Below are 18,360 nucleotides of genomic sequence, written 5' to 3' on the forward strand. Positions count from 1 at the left end.
AGTTGCAGGAGTACAACCTGCAAATCGAGTATCGGGCTGGCCGGACGCACGCAAACGCGGACGCCTTGTCGAGGCGACCCACGGTGTTCGCCGAGACGAGGGCGGAGGAGGCCTGCCCGTGTTTCACGGGGGGACGCTGCCGGCAGGCAACGGACCCCCGAGAGGCCGCGGCCACTGACCCCCCCCCAGCGAGAGAGAGTGCAGTGTGCGCCACAGAGACCCTTGCAGGTGGCACCGAGGATCCCGTCGACCGCCCGGCAAGCGCGGGACCCGCAGCTCGGGACCCGATCGGACGGATCCAGGAGGACGTCGGCTGCGCCTTCCCGGGCCTGAACGACGAGCAGCTGAGACAGACCCAGCAGCGAGATCCGGATCTGGCGGCGGTGGAGGCGGCACTGCGAGAGAAGGAGGATGCACTACCAGGGCCCTGGAGCGGTTTGTATGCCCGGTTGTGTGTGGAAAACGGGGTGGTGAGGGAACTGGCCGACGCTGGGCAGCCTGGGTGCATCTGCGTTCCCGCCCATGTGCGACCCCAACTACTACGACTGGTACACGACCACCCGCTCGGGGGCCATGATGGGGAACGGCGCACCCGGGAGACTCTGCGTCGCCAGTATCTCTGGCCTAAATTGGCACAAGATGTGGCCGCCTGGGTGCAGGGCTGCCGGGCCTGCCAGCAGTGTGGGCAAAAGCCGGCGAGGTACCAGGTACCCCTGAGGCCGTTCCGAGTCAGTCGGACGAATCAGTTGGTCGGAATCGACTTGCAGGGGCCCTTTCCACGATCCCACCGGGGCAACCGATATATTATTGTAGCGGTGGAGTACTTCACCCGCTACCCCGTGGCGGTGGCTATCCCGGATAAAACAGCCCTCGTAGTGGCCCGGGCCTTCGTGGAAAACTACGTACTTAAGTGCGGGATCCCCGAACGAGTCATTACCGACCAGGGTAGTGAATTCGAGGCCGAACTATTCCAGGCGCTGTGCCGAGAGTTCGGGATCCAGAAGGACCGAACCACGGCATATCACCCCCAGGCAAACGGGATGGTAGAGAGGATGAACCAGACTCTGGCCGGGAAGCTTAAACGCATGGCGGCCGCGAATCAACAGGACTGGGACGAACACCTCCCCTACGCCCTGTTCGCCTACACCACCGCCGTTCACACATCTACAGGACAGACCCCGTTCCTAATGATGTTTGGTCGCGAGTCTCGCCTGCCCGCAGATCTGCTGTTCGGTGTCCCTCCGCCGCAACGGGAGGAAGGGAGCCACCCCATGGAGCACTTGCTGGAGACCCTGCGAGAGGCCAGGGGCCGAGCCTACCCGCACGGAGAGGCCGCGCACCAGCGGCAAGAGCAGGGCGCCCGACCCCGTATGGAGCCCCCCTTCTACACTGCGGGCTCCGAGGTGTGGCTGTACACTCCCCGCGTCGGTGCCGGACAGGTGGGGAAGCTGACCACCTACTGGCGAGGACCCTGGATTGTGAGACGGCAGATCTCACCATGGACGGTGCTGATTCAGGGAGGAGAGAGGGGCCGGGAGATGGTGGTCAACATCCGCCGACTGAAGCCGTGGCGAGCAGCCCCCGAGGGGGGGAGCCCCGCCGTCCAAGTACCCCGAAACCCCGGGGTCCCCCCACCCCCCGTGCCCGGGGGCCTCGCGCAGTATATGGGCCCCACGGAGCCCCGGGCTCCGAGGGGCCCCGGGCGGGGCCGGGGGCGACGAGGACGGCGACCCTTAAACCCCACGCCTCTGAGTTTGTTCCCCAGCCCGCAGGTGCCGGAGACCGAGGGGAGCCGTTGGAATGGAGGAGGAGACCACCGCCGGAGCCCCAGGAGACGGAGCCGCCACCCCCGAGGCCAGCCACAAGGGCCGGGCGAATCCCGCGGACCCCGCGGCGATACCTCGTGGGGGCAACCCAGGCGAGGTGCTCCAGTCAACCCGGGACGGGGACTGGCACCCCGGGGGGCTATGTGGTGCCACAGCGACGGGGCCGCTCGGCCGAGCCAGGGAGCCGCCCGGCTTCCACCGCCGCACTGCCCCCCATCACCCCCCCCACATAAACACGCACCCGCACCCACGTAGGGCCTCGTGGTCGGGTCACCTACCCTGAGTTTTCACCCGAGGGCCCCCTAGGGGGGTTACCCCACGGTTTCTCAGGGCCAGGGAATTGGACAGGACCCTTCCCAGGCCAAGTAACACTGCGGCGCCGTGGGCGGATTTGAGATCGCACGACCACGGCGAGCTCAGAGAGCCCCGCAGTTAGAAACGCATACAAACACAAACACGGGTCAGCAAGGCAGATAGCTGGGATCAGGACCCGGGACGACTGATTGGTCGAAAGTTCAAAGGCCGGCGGGATCGCAAAAGAGCGGGAAATCCTAGGCTCAGGATTGGTCGAGAGACCAAGGCGGTCGGGACGGGGGCGCCTAGCCTTTGATGTGAATAGTTTAAAAGAAAACGCAGGGGCAGTAGGGAACTCTCTTCTTCTGGAGTTTGGACACGGGGTCAGCGACGAAGGAGTCATCGGGCGAGCCGCTAGATTGTCTGCAGGACGATCTGAGCGCCGCAAGGTCACCAAGGACTACAGACGGTATCGTGTTGCGCGCCTTACAACACCTCAGAGCGGAGGGTAGGATCCGTAGGAGAGGGTTAGTTCGGGGTAAGGACGAGTAGGAAAGCGGTTTAGCAGAGAGCGCAGCATAGAATAGGGCTACACGGCACCAGAGTGTGGGTTAGAAGCGCCTTGCTGTCCCGCACACACACACGGGTGGCTCGGTTGGTTAGCAAGGGCTAATAAAATCTCGAGCGTAGTAACAAAACCGTGTTGTTGGGTGTTTTTGGAACGTGGTATTAGCGTGCACTGCATTCGCGAGTGTGTGGTCGTTGTACGCATAAAGGCCGTGGTCTCTGTACGATTGTGCGGGTACGGAGGTGTGTGCGTTAACGCCCGGGGAGAGCACTTTTGGTGTGCTGGCGTGACTACGCAGCCGTGTGAGAGGAGAATCGTCCTTGTACGATATTTGTGTTGACGTGCACGCGCGAGTGGGGGAGGGGACGAGTCGTCGTGTCGGCGTGTGCCCCGCTTGCGTGCGCTCGTTACTTGCGTAAGCTCTCGGCGTGCGTAATCGGCGTGCCCAAGGTGCGCGATCGTAACGTGGGCGGCCAGCGCGGCGCAGAGCGGCGCAGGAGTGGGTATCGCGTGTGGAGCTGTATGCGTGTGTGCGCGCACGTTCACGACGTGTGTAACACAGGTGCGCGATCCTAACGTGAGTGGTCAGGGTTGGGTGAGTGCCGTGCAGAGCTGTGTGTGGGTGTGCGCGTGCGTGGTTATCCATGCCTGCTACGCGGACCCGCGGTGGAGGGGAATCCTCGGGTGACGGCTCCCACACCCTGGGTGAGGAGCCTAGCGGCGGTTCGCTTAGCAGCGGGGGGGCGATTGATGATGTTAGTCCGGCCGTTAGTATTATCGAGGGAGGGATCTCGGGGGCTAGCGACCCCCACAGTTACTTATGCAATATACGACAATGCTCACGATATAAATTATAATTCAAAACAAGTGAACAACCAACATTTGGGAGACATTGTTCGGTCAGGGCGAGATATGATGATTGTCGTTTTTCAAAAGTGTTAATGATGAACACTATTTAAAACACACTCGAATGTTTTGCAAGACAAGATGCTTCAACAGACTACTCGTATTTAATTCCAACGAAATATTTTCTATTTAAGTTTTGCCTCGCGCGCTCGCGATTCCTCCTCTCGCGCTATGGTGAGGACTGCGCGCCATGCCAACCGTCCCTTGTCACCGAACTTTTAACTGGACGTTTTAATCGAACTTTGAAATTAATAAATATATGGATTTTCAGATGGACAACAAACTGAAGAAAATTACTCAAAATTAACCGACATTAAATAGAAAGTTTAACATGTTACGTGGCAAGAGGTGAGTAGCTCACGCACTGCAGAAGGGTCGCGCGCCTTGAACAAGATCGAGGCACGGTGCACAATTATCACCACTCAAATTCAACTCAAGTGACTCCGCAGTCGAATGTTTAAAGAAAATATATAATCTTACGTTTAATGCACCGACAGAGTTGATATTCTAGGAGCGCAGGATGGTTCATGCGATGAGTTGTTTTTACTGCAATAAGTAACACGTATTTACTGCACTAAGTAACACGAATGAGTAATCATTGGAAAGATGTTATTAACCATGTAAAAATATTTAACGACACATATTTGTACCATCTTATTTGACAGGTAATATTATACTTTACCGAGTGTTGACATCCCCAGCGTTTACCAGTACTTTTATGCTTACTATCAGCTAACACTGGCCACAACCCTGAGCTGATGTGCTCATTTGTTCCCTTTTAGCCCCGACACCCCACGCCACTCCCCGGCAACCACATTCAGATAAGGCCCCCCCCCTCTGCCCCCCCCTGATTTATTATTTAAATTATTATTTATATTATTTAAATTATGTATTATTATTGTTTTACCTACGTGACTTTACCGAAAAAAACCTAAGAGTATGAATCATTGCAGTCACGAAAGCTTCAAATCTAGAACGAATGCAAGAATCATTCATTCCACGCGCATGTGAAGAGGAGTCGTAGAATGGTTTATGCACTTCTTTATACTGGTAGCAACGAAGTGGACCAGCCTACAATAGATTATATCGTCCGTCCGTCCGTCCGTGTAGCAACATCGCCACCCTATTGCAAACACTTGGCATGACCCTACAAAAACCTTTAGACTCTGTGATACTTTCCTGGCTAAACAAGTGTAACATTCCCTTATAATTCCCTAAGATAGCTTTTAATTAAAACATTTACATTAATGAGGTTTTCCTGGCTAAACACGTGTAACATTCCCTTATAATTCCCTGAGATAGCTTTTAATTAAAACTTTGAAATTAAATAAAAAAACTCACAGCGCCCTAAAGCCTACAGCTAGGCCTAAAGCCTAGAACTGGGCCTCAAAGTCTGACTTCGTATCGTACCCCTGCGTGTGTGCAAGGGAGTTAATGTTTAACAATGTTACATTCCCTGATGCTTTTAAATATAAACATTTAAATTTAAAGCTTTTACATGAATAATAAAAACATTTAAATTAAAAATTAACTCTCGGCGGCCTAAAGCCTACAGCTAGGCCTCAAGCCTCGAACGCCTCAAACTCTCCCTTCGTATTGTTCCCCTGCGTGTGTGCAAGGGAGTTATGTTTAACAATGTTACATTCCCTGATGCTTTTAAATAGAAACATTTAAATTTAAAGCTTTTACATAAATTATAAAAACAGGTAAATTAAAAATTAACTCACGGCGCCCTAAAGCCTACAGCTAGGCCTAAAGCCTAGACCTAGGCCTCACACTCTCCCTTCGTATCGTCCGATTCAGTGTAGCAACATCGCCCCCTACTGCAAACACTTGGCAGGACCCTACAAAAACCTTTAGTCTCAGTGGGGCTTTCCTGGCTAAACAAGTGTAATAATACATTATGTTTATATTCTTTGGTTATTCGTTCCTACCAGCCCACCCCGCAGGGTCCTGTTTTCACCAACGCACAGCAATACTCGTTCCAAGACCAACCCCGGGCACACGTCCCACAGCCCCTTTTAACTCTTCAATCTCCGCTCCCAATACACATCCGCGTCCAGCACGCCTGCTCCGGGTGACGTCACTGCCCTTTAACCCCTGACACCCCCGTCCAGCTCTTTCCCGCGCGTGTGATTGGTGCGTGTTGTCGTGAGAGCGGAGATGTGTTTGCGTGGTGCGTGAGGGTGGCTCGCAGATCCCTTAAAGTGCTTGAACCATTCTCCGACTCCTCTTCATATGTAATCTGACCGCTCAAAAAGAGCGAGTTTTATTCTTTAAAAAACACGATACTTTCTTCCAATAGGCATCCCAATTTATTCTAAACCATGTTCCATGATTGATGCAATGTTGGAATGCTGCTCAAATACCGTTCCTAAATTAGACATAATAAAGGGTAACTGGAATGAGCAGAGCATTTGTTTAATTGCGAGCAATTTGGCACGAGGGCAACTCGACGACGGTGTCCTTATTAATAACAAAACCCCTGTGTACGACTGTCCGAGCTCTTTGCAAGCAAGTGGGTGGCTCTGAAAAGAGCCGTTGTTGTGGTGGTAGAGGCGGCGGCGCGTTCACTTCTTTGCCTGAGAGGTCTTCTTGGGCAGCAGCACGGCCTGGATGTTGGGCAGCACACCGCCCTGGGCGATAGTCACGCCGCCCATGAGCTTGTTGAGCTCCTCGTCGTTTCGCACGGCGAGCTGCAGGTGTCGGGGGATGATCCTCGTCTTCTTGTTGTCGCGGGCGGCATTGCCAGCCAGCTCGAGGATCTCGGCAGAAAGGTACTCGAGCACGGCGGCCAGGTAGACGGGTGCTCCAGCGCCGACCCGCTGGGCGTAATTGCCCTTGCGGAGCAGCCTGTGAACGCGACCCACGGGGAACTGCAAGCCGGCGCGGGACGAGCGGGACTTTGCCTTGGCGCGAGATTTGCCACCGGTCTTGCCTCGTCCAGACATTGCTAAGGGACCTAGGATGCAAAAAGCAATAGAGACAAAGTACGAACGATTTGTGACGTTAACACGCACCACCGGAGCGTCTTTTATAGCGGAGACGAGGATCGTAGAGCGCGCCGCTGCTGATTGGCTCCTCTCGGTCGAGTCCCGCCCTCTCCTTGAGCCACCAATGAAAAGCCGGGACGCGAGGATTCGATGTTGACTTTAATTATTTTTATCCATATATATTTTTATGCGGACACGTATCTTAGGAATTAAACAATGCGATACACGTACTTAATAGGTTCAAGTTTTAAGCATTATTGAGTTAATTTATGGGCACGTGCTGGCAAGTCAAACTTATAAGCGGATTCCGCAAATATCAATGTATTATTGATTATAATCATCATTTTGAGAGACCTCATTGGTTATAAGAAATCATTGTGATAGCCTTGAGCTCGTGATTGATCGCCCACGTGCCTATACGGTGTATATATATTCCTTTAACCGCCTGTTCGGGCAATGCCTAAAAATATATGTGCGTGAATAATTCAGTCTCTTAGTTTGCAAAATGTGAACTTCTAATCAGCTCGGGATTGAAACAACATCAACCAATATCTTTGGGTATAATAGTTAATATATTTCACCCAAATAACCCTTTTGTTGTAGATTATGTAAACATGGTTTCACAACGCTTATATACAACACCAACGTGTGATGTTGAAAAATGAGCGGCGGGGTATATAAAATGAACTTCATTGTCGCTTACGCCTGACGACTCGTGAGAGCCGTGACCAGCAAACGAAGGTTTCCGGCACCCGAACTTTGAAGGACACACATGGAAGCTTTTTCATGCGTAAGTGGTGGCTCTGAAAAGAGCCTTTGTGTTGTGCTTTGAGGGCCGAGCTGGGCGTTCAAGCGCGCTCGCCACGAATGCGGCGGGCGAGCTGAATGTCCTTGGGCATGATGGTGACGCGCTTGGCGTGGATGGCGCACAGGTTGGTGTCCTCGAAGAGCGCGACAAGGTACGCTTCGCTGGCCTCCTGCAGAGCCATGACAGCGGAGCTCTGGAAGCGCAGGTCGGTCTTGAAGTCCTGCGCGATCTCCCTGACGAGGCGCTGGAAGGGCAGTTTGCGGATGAGCAGCTCGGTGGACTTCTGGTAGCGGCGGATCTCGCGCAGAGCGACGGTGCCGGGCCTGTAGCGGTGAGGCTTCTTGACGCCGCCCGTGGCCGGAGCGCTCTTTCGGGCCGCCTTGGTGGCGAGTTGCTTGCGTGGGGCCTTGCCGCCCGTGGACTTGCGAGCGGTCTGCTTGGTGCGAGCCATGGCTTGGTGTGGGCAAAGATTCTCACAAGCGGGGAGAAGGCGGCTTATGTAGCCCAGAGCGCGCGCTCACTGGTCAGCGGAGTCGTGACGTGCGAAGACGGGGAGCGTGCTGATTGGTTGGCAGCGTGCAATGATCTCGAGTCGTCAACTCTTCTTAATCAACAAAATGTTCAGTTTGGATCATTTCAGAATGCCGTATCACGATGCAGTAGTACCGTTTGAGCGCCGTCGATGTCTTTAACGGATGTTATTTTCTCAAGCAAACACCTTTCCGAAAACGACTTTACAGTGCTCTGCATGATCTAAATAAAGTGTGAAGAAACTGCACTTCATTGGAAACAGTAATACGTAAAAATGTCGGAAAGAAGTGATCACAGGGATAGATATCTATTCTCTTGGCATTGAGATGATGATCATCAATTATACTGCACGAGTCATCCATGCTAGGCGCTTACTTTTACATATATGTACACGTGCAAAATGTTAGTTCCTGCCCGAAAATACAACCACGAATTAAATATATTGCATTGCAAGGTTTTGGCGCCAAATATCCAATGTAATATCTGAATGGGCTGCAGATGAAATCAATGGACAAACAAGTCCAATAAATGCCTGCTGGTGAATATGATGTGCCATGAATATTGTTATCGCTTTTATTCACGTTGAAACAGGTCAAAATGCGATCGATCTCTCCATTTCAATGAGCGAACAATGTCCCCGCGTGAACCGGGACTTTGTTGGAAGTTTCGTTTTGTACTCCTGCTAGGACTGGTAATAGCAGGTTCGGAGAGGTGGGTGGCTCTGAAAAGAGCCTTTGTAATTAATGGTGGAGTCGAGGCTTCACTTGGAGCTTGTGTACTTGGTGACGGCCTTGGTGCCCTCCGACACGGCGTGCTTGGCCAGCTCGCCGGGGAGCAGCAGTCGCACTGCGGTCTGGATCTCCCGAGAGGTGATGGTGGAGCGTTTGTTGTAGTGCGCCAGGCGGGACGCCTCGGAAGCGATGCGCTCAAAGATGTCGTTGACGAACGAGTTCATGATGCTCATTGCCTTGGACGAGATTCCGGTATCGGGGTGCACCTGCTTCATCACCTTGTAGATGTAAATGGCGTAGCTCTCCTTCCTGCGGTGGCGTCGCTTCTTGCCATCCTTGCGCGTAGCCTTGGTCACAGCCTTCTTGGAGCCCTTCTTGGGAGCAGGAACCTTAGCCGGCCCAGCGCTCTTTGATGCGGGAGGATCGGGCATGTCAACGCGTCGTAGGCAGCTTCGGGTCAGTTCACAACAGACGGGAAGCGAATGTGGATGTCGGTCGCGCGTTGAGCTCCTTTTATAGGAGGCGAGATGCAAATCAGAGGATCGTAGTGCGCGGGGCTGCTGAGTGGCTCTTTTAGTACCATCCCTCTCCATCAGCCTCCAATGAGAAACGCGGACGCGATGTTCACTTTAATATAGTTTTTACTGCAAAAATGACTTGTGAATATAACACAATGTAATGTCCAAACATGTATATTAGTGAATTGCAGCCATGGCCATTGATTTTGTTTTAAAAAGGATGACTAGAAAACCCAATACAGTATATTGTGTTTTGAGTGTGGGTTTTTTTGTTTCTTACGAAGGATTGTTTCACAACTCGTCTAATACGGCACACGGGCGTTTTATGAACGCAATTTGGATAAATACAAGCGCTCGGTGGAGAAAAATAACTTCGCTGTTGTGCTGTACAGGTGGAGATTAGCGTTCCGGCACGCTACGTCAATTAGGACGAGTGTGCTGTAAGATTGTGGCGCCAAATGCTCTACGTAATATCGGAATCGGCTGCAGCTGGAAATTATTCACGCAAAAATACCAGAAATGGGTACTGTATTAATGCGTTCAAGAATTACGCCTTGTTAAATGTGACGTGTCGTGAATATCATGATTTCTTTCATTCATGTGGAAGCAGATGAAGATTCGCCAACTCAACAAGCAAACGTCCACCACGCTCACGAGGAATTGGCGCGCAATAACCCAGGACATGTGCTCCATTTAGAAAGTGTTTGGCAACACTGGCGCAAGCAGTTTCGAAGAGGTGGGTGGCTCTGAAAAGAGCCTTTGGGTTGGCTTAATGTGCGAGAGATGGGCGCTCAGCCTCCGAAGCCGTAGAGAGTGCGGCCCTGGCGCTTGAGGGCGTAGACCACGTCCATGGCGGTGACGGTCTTGCGCTTGGCGTGCTCCGTGTAGGTGACGGCGTCGCGGATGACGTTCTCAAGGAAGACCTTCAGGACGCCGCGGGTCTCCTCGTAGATGAGGCCCGAGATGCGCTTCACACCGCCGCGGCGAGCGAGGCGGCGGATGGCGGGCTTGGTGATGCCCTGGATGTTGTCGCGCAGCACCTTGCGATGGCGTTTTGCGCCTCCCTTGCCGAGCCCCTTACCGCCTTTACCGCGTCCAGACATTGCGACTACTTCTGACAAAGCACGCGAGAGACATGCGCGCTCAGCTTGCAGCAGCAGCCACCTTTATATCCGAAGCGTGGTGACGTCACCGACCACCCCTGCCCTCCGCGATGGCTCCGCCTTAAACCTTCGACATTTAACCTCTGTGACGAAGAAAACCCTCCACCGTCGTCAAAAACACTTCCGTGACATGTACAATATGCGACGTTTTGGGCAATGACCCTTCTTCGAAGCACTCTGTAATGATATTGGCACACCCGCAGCGAACGCGAGAGGAACGCAATCTGTTGCAAGATTGCACGTGGAGTGAATAATCGGTGTAAGGTCTTGTTTTCAAGTGAACAAGATGAACTAACTTTATAATCGTGTGAAGCTAAACGGCTTCCAACACAATAGTTGAGTGAACGTCACCAACTAGTTCTCCCAAAGTAAGAAAGACATTTATTTTAATAGAGAAGTTTAGATGGTGCACCGCAATGTTTACAAAACAAAAACAAAGTGAAAAGGCGAGAACGAGCGAATGAAGGCAAATTGAGTAAAGCTGTCTGGAATCAATACATTTTTAGACTAAATTCCATATTTGGCACCAGTAACATGATGACGGAATGAAGAGGTGCAACACATAATCAAAATTGGAGGTTCGTCAAGAATGCATCGATTTGAATCTGGATTTAGATTAGAATCGCCAGCGAGAATGCTGACGTCGCTGACATTACTCTGCACCCAGTTCGAGTGAGGGAGCTGCCACCCGCCCCGCCTGTGTTTATGATTACTGCTTTCGGGCTCGATTACTCCCATCACATCAATGCTTAAAACACATCGAGTGGGTAAAATGTTATACAGTTAATTTGGCGAATGTACGAAACTTATCCAATCTACACAAATCCTCACGATTGAACTGCACCAAGCGTCGAGCTCCTTGATCAGGGCCGAGTCAAGGCGAGCAACCATCGCCACGCCGTAAATGGGTTTGACTTACAGAATATGGCACGCATTCAACAGCAACGTAATACACTGCCATGTGTTAACGATGAACTAATTGAAGCGCAGCAGCACCTGGTTCACTTTTTTTAACTAAGTGGGTGGCTCTGAAAAGAGCCGTTGAGGTGGAGTGAATCGAGCATCGTCCGATCGGATTCACTTCTTTGGCGCAGTCTTCTTGGGCTTGGCCGCGGCCTTCTTGGGCTTGGCCACCTTGGGTTTGGCGGCCTTGGCCTTGACGGTCTTGGGCTTAGCGACCTTGGGCTTCGCAGCCTTGGGCTTGGCTGGGCTCTTCGCCACCTTCTTGGGCTTAACAGCCGACTTCACCTTTTTGGGGCTCTTGGCCGACTTGGCAGCCGCGGGCTTCTTTGCTTTCTTGGGAGACTTCTTGGGCGCGGTCTTCTTGGCTGCCGCGGGCTTCTTCACCTTCTTGGCTGCCGCGGGCTTTTTAGCTGCGGGCTTTGATGTTGACGACTTGGGCTTCGCCTTTGCGGCAGCCTTTTCCTTGTTGAGTTTGAAAGAGCCAGATGCACCGCTGCCCTTCACTTGCGCCACGGCGTCTTTGGCCACGAGCTTCTTGATGGCCAACTTCACGCGGGCATTGTTCTTCTCCACGTCGTATCCTCCGGCAGCAAGCGACTTTTTGAGCGCAGGAAGAGACACGCCGTTCCTCTCCTTGCTGCTGGCCAGAGCCTTGAGGATGAGCTCGGACACGCTGGGGCCGACCTTCTTGGACTTTGGAGCGGCGCGCTTCTTCTTGGGGCTTTTAGGCGCTGAAGTAGCCGCAGCTGGTGGTTGAGCAGGAGCAGTTTCCGCCATCTCAAAACGTCGCTTTTATCGCCTCGCCTCTTTGAAATCGAAATCAGCGCTCTCACGGATTCAAACCGAGCGTCCTCCAGGCCCGAGGTTATTATAGAAGCGGCGTACTGAATGCGGACGTCGCTGAGATCATCCAGCACTCAGATCTAGTGAGGAAGTTGCCACCATACTCACTGTGTTTATCACGCCTGCCTTTGGGCTCGATTACTCCCGTAACGTTCATACTTACATGCATATAGTTGATACATTATCACGAAGATCACTTCTTTAATGTACGTTACTTATGCAATATACGACAATGCTCACGATATAAATTATAATTCAAAACAAGTGAACAACCAACATTTGGGAGACATTGTTCGGTCAGGGCGAGATATGATGATTGTCGTTTTTCAAAAGTGTTAATGATGAACACTATTTAAAACACACTCGAATGTTTTGCAAGACAAGATGCTTCAACAGACTACTCATATTTAATTCCAACGAAATATTTTCTATTTAAGTTTTGCCTCGCGCGCTCGCGATTCCTCCTCTCGCGCTATGGTGAGGACTGCGCGCCATGCCAACCGTCCCTTGTCACCGAACTTTTAACTGGACGTTTTAATCGAACTTTGAAATTAATAAATATATGGATTTTCAGATGGACAACAAACTGAAGAAAATTACTCAAAATTAACCGACATTAAATAGAAAGTTTAACATGTTACGTGGCAAGAGGTGAGTAGCTCACGCACTGCAGAAGGGTCGCGCGCCTTGAACAAGATCGAGGCACGTTGCACAATTATCACCACTCAAATTCAACTCAAGTGACTCCGCAGTCGAATGTTTAAAGAACATATATAATCTTACGTTTAATGCACCGACAGAGTTGATATTCTAGGAGCGCAGGATGGTTCATGCGATGAGTTGTTTTTACTGCAATAAGTAACACGTATTTACTGCACTAAGTAACACGAATGAGTAATCATTGGAAAGATGTTATTAACCATGTAAAAATATTTAACTACACATATTTGTACCATCTTATTTGACAGGTAATATTATACTTTACCGAGTGTTGACATCCCCAGCGTTTACCAGTACTTTTATGCTTACTATCAGCTAACACTGGCCACAACCCTGAGCTGATGTGCTCATTTGTTCCCTTTTAGCCCCGACACCCCACGCCACTCCCCGGCAACCACATTCAGATAAGGCCCCCCCCCTCTGCCCCCCCCTGATTTATTATTTAAATTATTATTTATATTATTTAAATTATGTATTATTATTGTTTTACCTACGTGACTTTACCGAAAAAACCTAAGAGTATGAATCATTGCAGTCACGAAAGCTTCAAATCTAGAACGAATGCAAGAATCATTCATTCCACGCGCATGTGAAGAGGAGTCGTAGAATGGTTTATGCACTTCTTTATACTGGTAGCAACGAAGTGGACCAGCCTACAATAGATTATATCGTCCGTCCGTCCGTCCGTGTAGCAACATCGCCCCCTATTGCAAACACTTGGCATGACCCTACAAAAACCTTTAGACTCTGTGATACTTTCCTGGCTAAACAAGTGTAACATTCCCTTATAATTCCCTAAGATAGCTTTTAATTAAAACATTTACATTAATGAGGTTTTCCTGGCTAAACACGTGTAACATTCCCTTATAATTCCCTGAGATAGCTTTTAATTAAAACTTTGAAATTAAATAAAAAAAACTCACAGCGCCCTAAAGCCTACAGCTAGGCCTAAAGCCTAGAACTGGGCCTCAAAGTCTGACTTCGTATCGTACCCCTGCGTGTGTGCAAGGGAGTTAATGTTTAACAATGTTACATTCCCTGATGCTTTTAAATATAAACATTTAAATTTAAAGCTTTTACATGAATAATAAAAACATTTAAATTAAAAATTAACTCTCGGCGGCCTAAAGCCTACAGCTAGGCCTCAAGCCTCGAACGCCTCAAACTCTCCCTTCGTATTGTTCCCCTGCGTGTGTGCAAGGGAGTTATGTTTAACAATGTTACATTCCCTGATGCTTTTAAATAGAAACATTTAAATTTAAAGCTTTTACATAAATTATAAAAACAGGTAAATTAAAAATTAACTCACGGCGCCCTAAAGCCTACAGCTAGGCCTAAAGCCTAGACCTAGGCCTCACACTCTCCCTTCGTATCGTCCGATTCAGTGTAGCAACATCGCCCCCTACTGCAAACACTTGGCAGGACCCTACAAAAACCTTTAGTCTCAGTGGGGCTTTCCTGGCTAAACAAGTGTAATAATACATTATGTTTATATTCTTTGGTTATTCGTTCCTACCAGCCCACCCCGCAGGGTCCTGTTTTCACCAACGCACAGCAATACTCGTTCCAAGACCAACCCCGGGCACACGTCCCACAGCCCCTTTTAACTCCTCAATCTCCGCTCCCAATACACATCCGCGTCCAGCACGCCTGCTCCGGGTGACGTCACTGCCCTTTAACCCCTGACACCCCCGTCCAGCTCTTTCCCGCGCGTGTGATTGGTGCGTGTTGTCGTGAGAGCGGAGATGTCGTGTTTGCGTGGTGCGTGAGGGTGGCTCGCAGATCCCTTAAAGTGCTTGAACCATTCTCCGACTCCTCTTCATATGTAATCTGACCGCTCAAAAAGAGCGAGTTTTATTCTTTAAAAAACACGATACTTTCTTCCAATAGGCATCCCAATTTATTCTAAACCATGTTCCATGATTGATGCAATGTTGGAATGCTGCTCAAATACCGTTCCTAAATTAGACATAATAAAGGGTAACTGGAATGAGCAGAGCATTTGTTTAATTGCGAGCAATTTGGCACGAGGGCAACTCGACGACGGTGTCCTTATTAATAACAAAACCCCTGTGTACGACTGTCCGAGCTCTTTGCAAGCAAGTGGGTGGCTCTGAAAAGAGCCGTTGTTGTGGTGGTAGAGGCGGCGGCGCGTTCACTTCTTTGCCTGAGAGGTCTTCTTGGGCAGCAGCACGGCCTGGATGTTGGGCAGCACACCGCCCTGGGCGATAGTCACGCCGCCCATGAGCTTGTTGAGCTCCTCGTCGTTTCGCACGGCGAGCTGCAGGTGTCGGGGGATGATCCTCGTCTTCTTGTTGTCGCGGGCGGCATTGCCAGCCAGCTCGAGGATCTCGGCAGAAAGGTACTCGAGCACGGCGGCCAGGTAGACGGGTGCTCCAGCGCCGACCCGCTGGGCGTAATTGCCCTTGCGGAGCAGCCTGTGAACGCGACCCACGGGGAACTGCAAGCCGGCGCGGGAAGAGCGGGACTTTGCCTTGGCGCCAGATTTGCCACCGGTCTTGCCGCGTCCAGACATTGCTAAGGGACCTAGGATGCAAAAAGCAATAGAGACAAAGTACGAACGATTTGTGACGTTAACACGCACCACCGGAGCGTCTTTTATAGCGGAGACGAGGATCGTAGAGCGCGCCGCTGCTGATTGGCTCCTCTCGGTCGAGTCCCGCCCTCTCCTTGAGCCACCAATGAAAAGCCGGGACGCGAGGATTCGATGTTGACTTTAATTATTTTTATCCATATATATTTTTATGCGGACACGTATCTTAGGAATTAAACAATGCGATACACGTACTTAATAGGTTCAAGTTTTAAGCATTATTGAGTTAATTTATGGGCACGTGCTGGCAAGTCAAACTTATAAGCGGATTCCGCAAATATCAATGTATTATTGATTATAATCATCATTTTGAGGGACCTCATTGGTTATAAGAAATCATTGTGATAGCCTTGAGCTCGTGATTGATCGCCCACGTGCCTATACGGTGTATATATATTCCTTTAACCGCCTGTTCGGGCAATGCCTAAAAATATATGTGCGTGAATAATTCAGTCTCTTAGTTTGCAAAATGTGAACTTCTTATCAGCTCGGGATTGAAACAACATCAACCAATATCTTTGGGTTTAATAGTTAATATATTTCACCCAAATAACCCTTTTGTTGTAGATTATGTAAACATGGTTTCACAACGCTTATATACAACACCAACGTGTGATGTTGAAAAATGAGCGGCGGGGTATATAAAATGAACTTCATTGTCGCTTACGCCTGACGACTCGTGAGAGCCGTGACCAGCAAACGAAGGTTTCCGGCACCCGAACTTTGAAGGACACACATGGAAGCTTTTTCATGCGTAAGTGGTGGCTCTGAAAAGAGCCTTTGTGTTGTGCTTTGAGGGCCGAGCTGGGCGTTCAAGCGCGCTCGCCACGAATGCGGCGGGCGAGCTGAATGTCCTTGGGCATGATGGTGACGCGCTTGGCGTGGATGGCGCACAGGTTGGTGTCCTCGAAGAGCGCGACAAGGTACGCTTCGCTGGCCTCCTGCAGAGCCATGACAGCGGAGCTCTGGAAGCGCAGGTCGGTCTTGAAGTCCTGCGCGATCTCCCTGACGAGGCGCTGGAAGGGCAGTTTGCGGATGAGCAGCTCGGTGGACTTCTGGTAGCGGCGGATCTCGCGCAGAGCGACGGTGCCGGGCCTGTAGCGGTGAGGCTTCTTGACGCCGCCCGTGGCCGGAGCGCTCTTTCGGGCCGCCTTGGTGGCGAGTTGCTTGCGTGGGGCCTTGCCGCCCGTGGACTTGCGAGCGGTCTGCTTGGTGCGAGCCATGGCTTGGTGTGGGCAAAGATTCTCACAAGCGGGGAGAAGGCGGCTTATGTAGCCCAGAGCGCGCGCTCACTGGTCAGCGGAGTCGTGACGTGCGAAGACGGGGAGCGTGCTGATTGGTTGGCAGCGTGCAATGATCTCGAGTCGTCAACTCTTCTTAATCAACAAAATGTTCAGTTTGGATCATTTCAGAATGCCGTATCACGATGCAGTAGTACCGTTTGAGCGCCGTCGATGTCTTTAACGGATGTTATTTTCTCAAGCAAACACCTTTCCGAAAACGACTTTACAGTGCTCTGCATGATCTAAATAAAGTGTGAAGAAACTGCACTTCATTGGAAACAGTAATACGTAAAAATGTCGGAAAGAGGTGATCACAGGGATAGATATCTATTCTCTTGGCATTGAGATGATGATCATCAATTATACTGCACGAGTCATCCATGCTAGGCGCTTACTTTTACATATATGTACACGTGCAAAATGTTAGTTCCTGCCCGAAAATACAACCACGAATTAAATATATTGCATTGCAAGGTTTTGGCGCCAAATATCCAATGTAATATCTGAATGGGCTGCAGATGAAATCAATGGACAAACAAGTCCAATAAATGCCTGCTGGTGAATATGATGTGCCATGAATATTGTTATCGCTTTTATTCACGTTGAAACAGGTCAAAATGCGATCGATCTCTCCATTTCAATGAGCGAACAATGTCCCCGCGTGAACCGGGACTTTGTTGGAAGTTTCGTTTTGTACTCCTGCTAGGACTGGTAATAGCAGGTTCGGAGAGGTGGGTGGCTCTGAAAAGAGCCTTTGTAATTAATGGTGGAGTCGAGGCTTCACTTGGAGCTTGTGTACTTGGTGACGGCCTTGGTGCCCTCCGACACGGCGTGCTTGGCCAGCTCGCCGGGGAGCAGCAGTCGCACTGCGGTCTGGATCTCCCGAGAGGTGATGGTGGAGCGTTTGTTGTAGTGCGCCAGGCGGGACGCCTCGGAAGCGATGCGCTCAAAGATGTCGTTGACGAACGAGTTCATGATGCTCATTGCCTTGGACGAGATGCCGGTATCGGGGTGCACCTGCTTCATCACCTTGTAGATGTAAATGGCGTAGCTCTCCTTCCTGCGGTGGCGTCGCTTCTTGCCATCCTTGCGCGTAGCCTTGGTCACAGCCTTCTTGGAGCCCTTCTTGGGAGCAGGAACCTTAGCCGGCCCAGCGCTCTTTGATGCGGGAGGATCGGGCATGTCGACGCGTCGTAGGCAGCTTCGGGTCAGTTCACAACAGACGGGAAGCGAATGTGGATGTCGGTCGCGCGTTGAGCTCCTTTTATAGGAGGCGAGATGCAAATCAGAGGATCGTAGTGCGCGGCGCTGCTGAGTGGCTCTTTTAGTACCATCCCTCTCCATCAGCCTCCAATGAGAAACGCGGACGCGATGTTCACTTTAATATAGTTTTTACTGCAAAAATGACTTGTGAATATAACACAATGTAATGTCCAAACATGTATATTAGTGAATTGCAGCCATGGCCATTGATTTTGTTTTAAAAAGGATGACTAGAAAACCCAATACAGTATATTGTGTTTTGAGTGTGGGTGTTTTTGTTTCTTACGAAGGATTGTTTCACAACTCGTCTAATACGGCACACGGGCGTTTTATGAA

The 18,360-nt window shown here is 50.7% G+C and overlaps 6 protein-coding genes and 1 pseudogene across 6 annotated transcripts; all 7 read right to left on the minus strand.

The window, feature by feature from the left end:
• Nucleotides 1–6,164: 6,164 nt before the first annotated feature.
• On the minus strand, nucleotides 6,165–10,278 carry LOC144950855 (histone H2A-like). Its single transcript, XM_078880999.1, has 2 exons — nucleotides 10,257–10,278; nucleotides 6,165–6,547 (listed from the first exon to the last, which is right to left on the minus strand). Exons 1-2 carry the CDS (start codon nucleotides 10,276–10,278, stop codon nucleotides 6,165–6,167), a joined length of 405 nt encoding a protein of 134 aa, XP_078737125.1.
• Nucleotides 7,436–7,846, minus strand: LOC144950848 (histone H3). The gene has a single exon (XM_078880985.1). The coding sequence runs from the start codon at nucleotides 7,844–7,846 to the stop codon at nucleotides 7,436–7,438; it is 411 nt and encodes a 136-aa protein (XP_078737111.1).
• LOC144950861 (histone H2B type 3-B) lies at nucleotides 8,687–9,088 on the minus strand. Its single transcript, XM_078881011.1, has one exon. It carries the CDS (start codon nucleotides 9,086–9,088, stop codon nucleotides 8,687–8,689), a length of 402 nt encoding a protein of 133 aa, XP_078737137.1.
• Nucleotides 10,279–11,362: 1,084 nt separating the features above from the next.
• Nucleotides 11,363–12,275, minus strand: LOC144950843 (histone H1 pseudogene; annotated as a pseudogene).
• Nucleotides 12,276–15,019: 2,744 nt separating this feature from the next.
• Nucleotides 15,020–15,400, minus strand: LOC144947882 (histone H2A-like). The gene has a single exon (XM_078877263.1). It carries the CDS (start codon nucleotides 15,398–15,400, stop codon nucleotides 15,020–15,022), a length of 381 nt encoding a protein of 126 aa, XP_078733389.1.
• An 890-nt stretch (nucleotides 15,401–16,290) lies between these two features.
• On the minus strand, nucleotides 16,291–16,701 carry LOC144948636 (histone H3). Its single transcript, XM_078878256.1, has one exon. It carries the CDS (start codon nucleotides 16,699–16,701, stop codon nucleotides 16,291–16,293), a length of 411 nt encoding a protein of 136 aa, XP_078734382.1.
• Nucleotides 16,702–17,541: 840 nt separating this feature from the next.
• On the minus strand, nucleotides 17,542–17,943 carry LOC144948642 (histone H2B type 3-B). The gene has a single exon (XM_078878269.1). The coding sequence runs from the start codon at nucleotides 17,941–17,943 to the stop codon at nucleotides 17,542–17,544; it is 402 nt and encodes a 133-aa protein (XP_078734395.1).
• Between the last annotated feature and the right edge of the window lie 417 nt (nucleotides 17,944–18,360).

The sequence above is a fragment of the Lampetra fluviatilis genome, chromosome 3 (assembly GCF_964198595.1).
Source record: "Lampetra fluviatilis chromosome 3, kcLamFluv1.1, whole genome shotgun sequence".
Lineage (NCBI taxonomy): Eukaryota > Metazoa > Chordata > Hyperoartia > Petromyzontiformes > Petromyzontidae > Lampetra > Lampetra fluviatilis.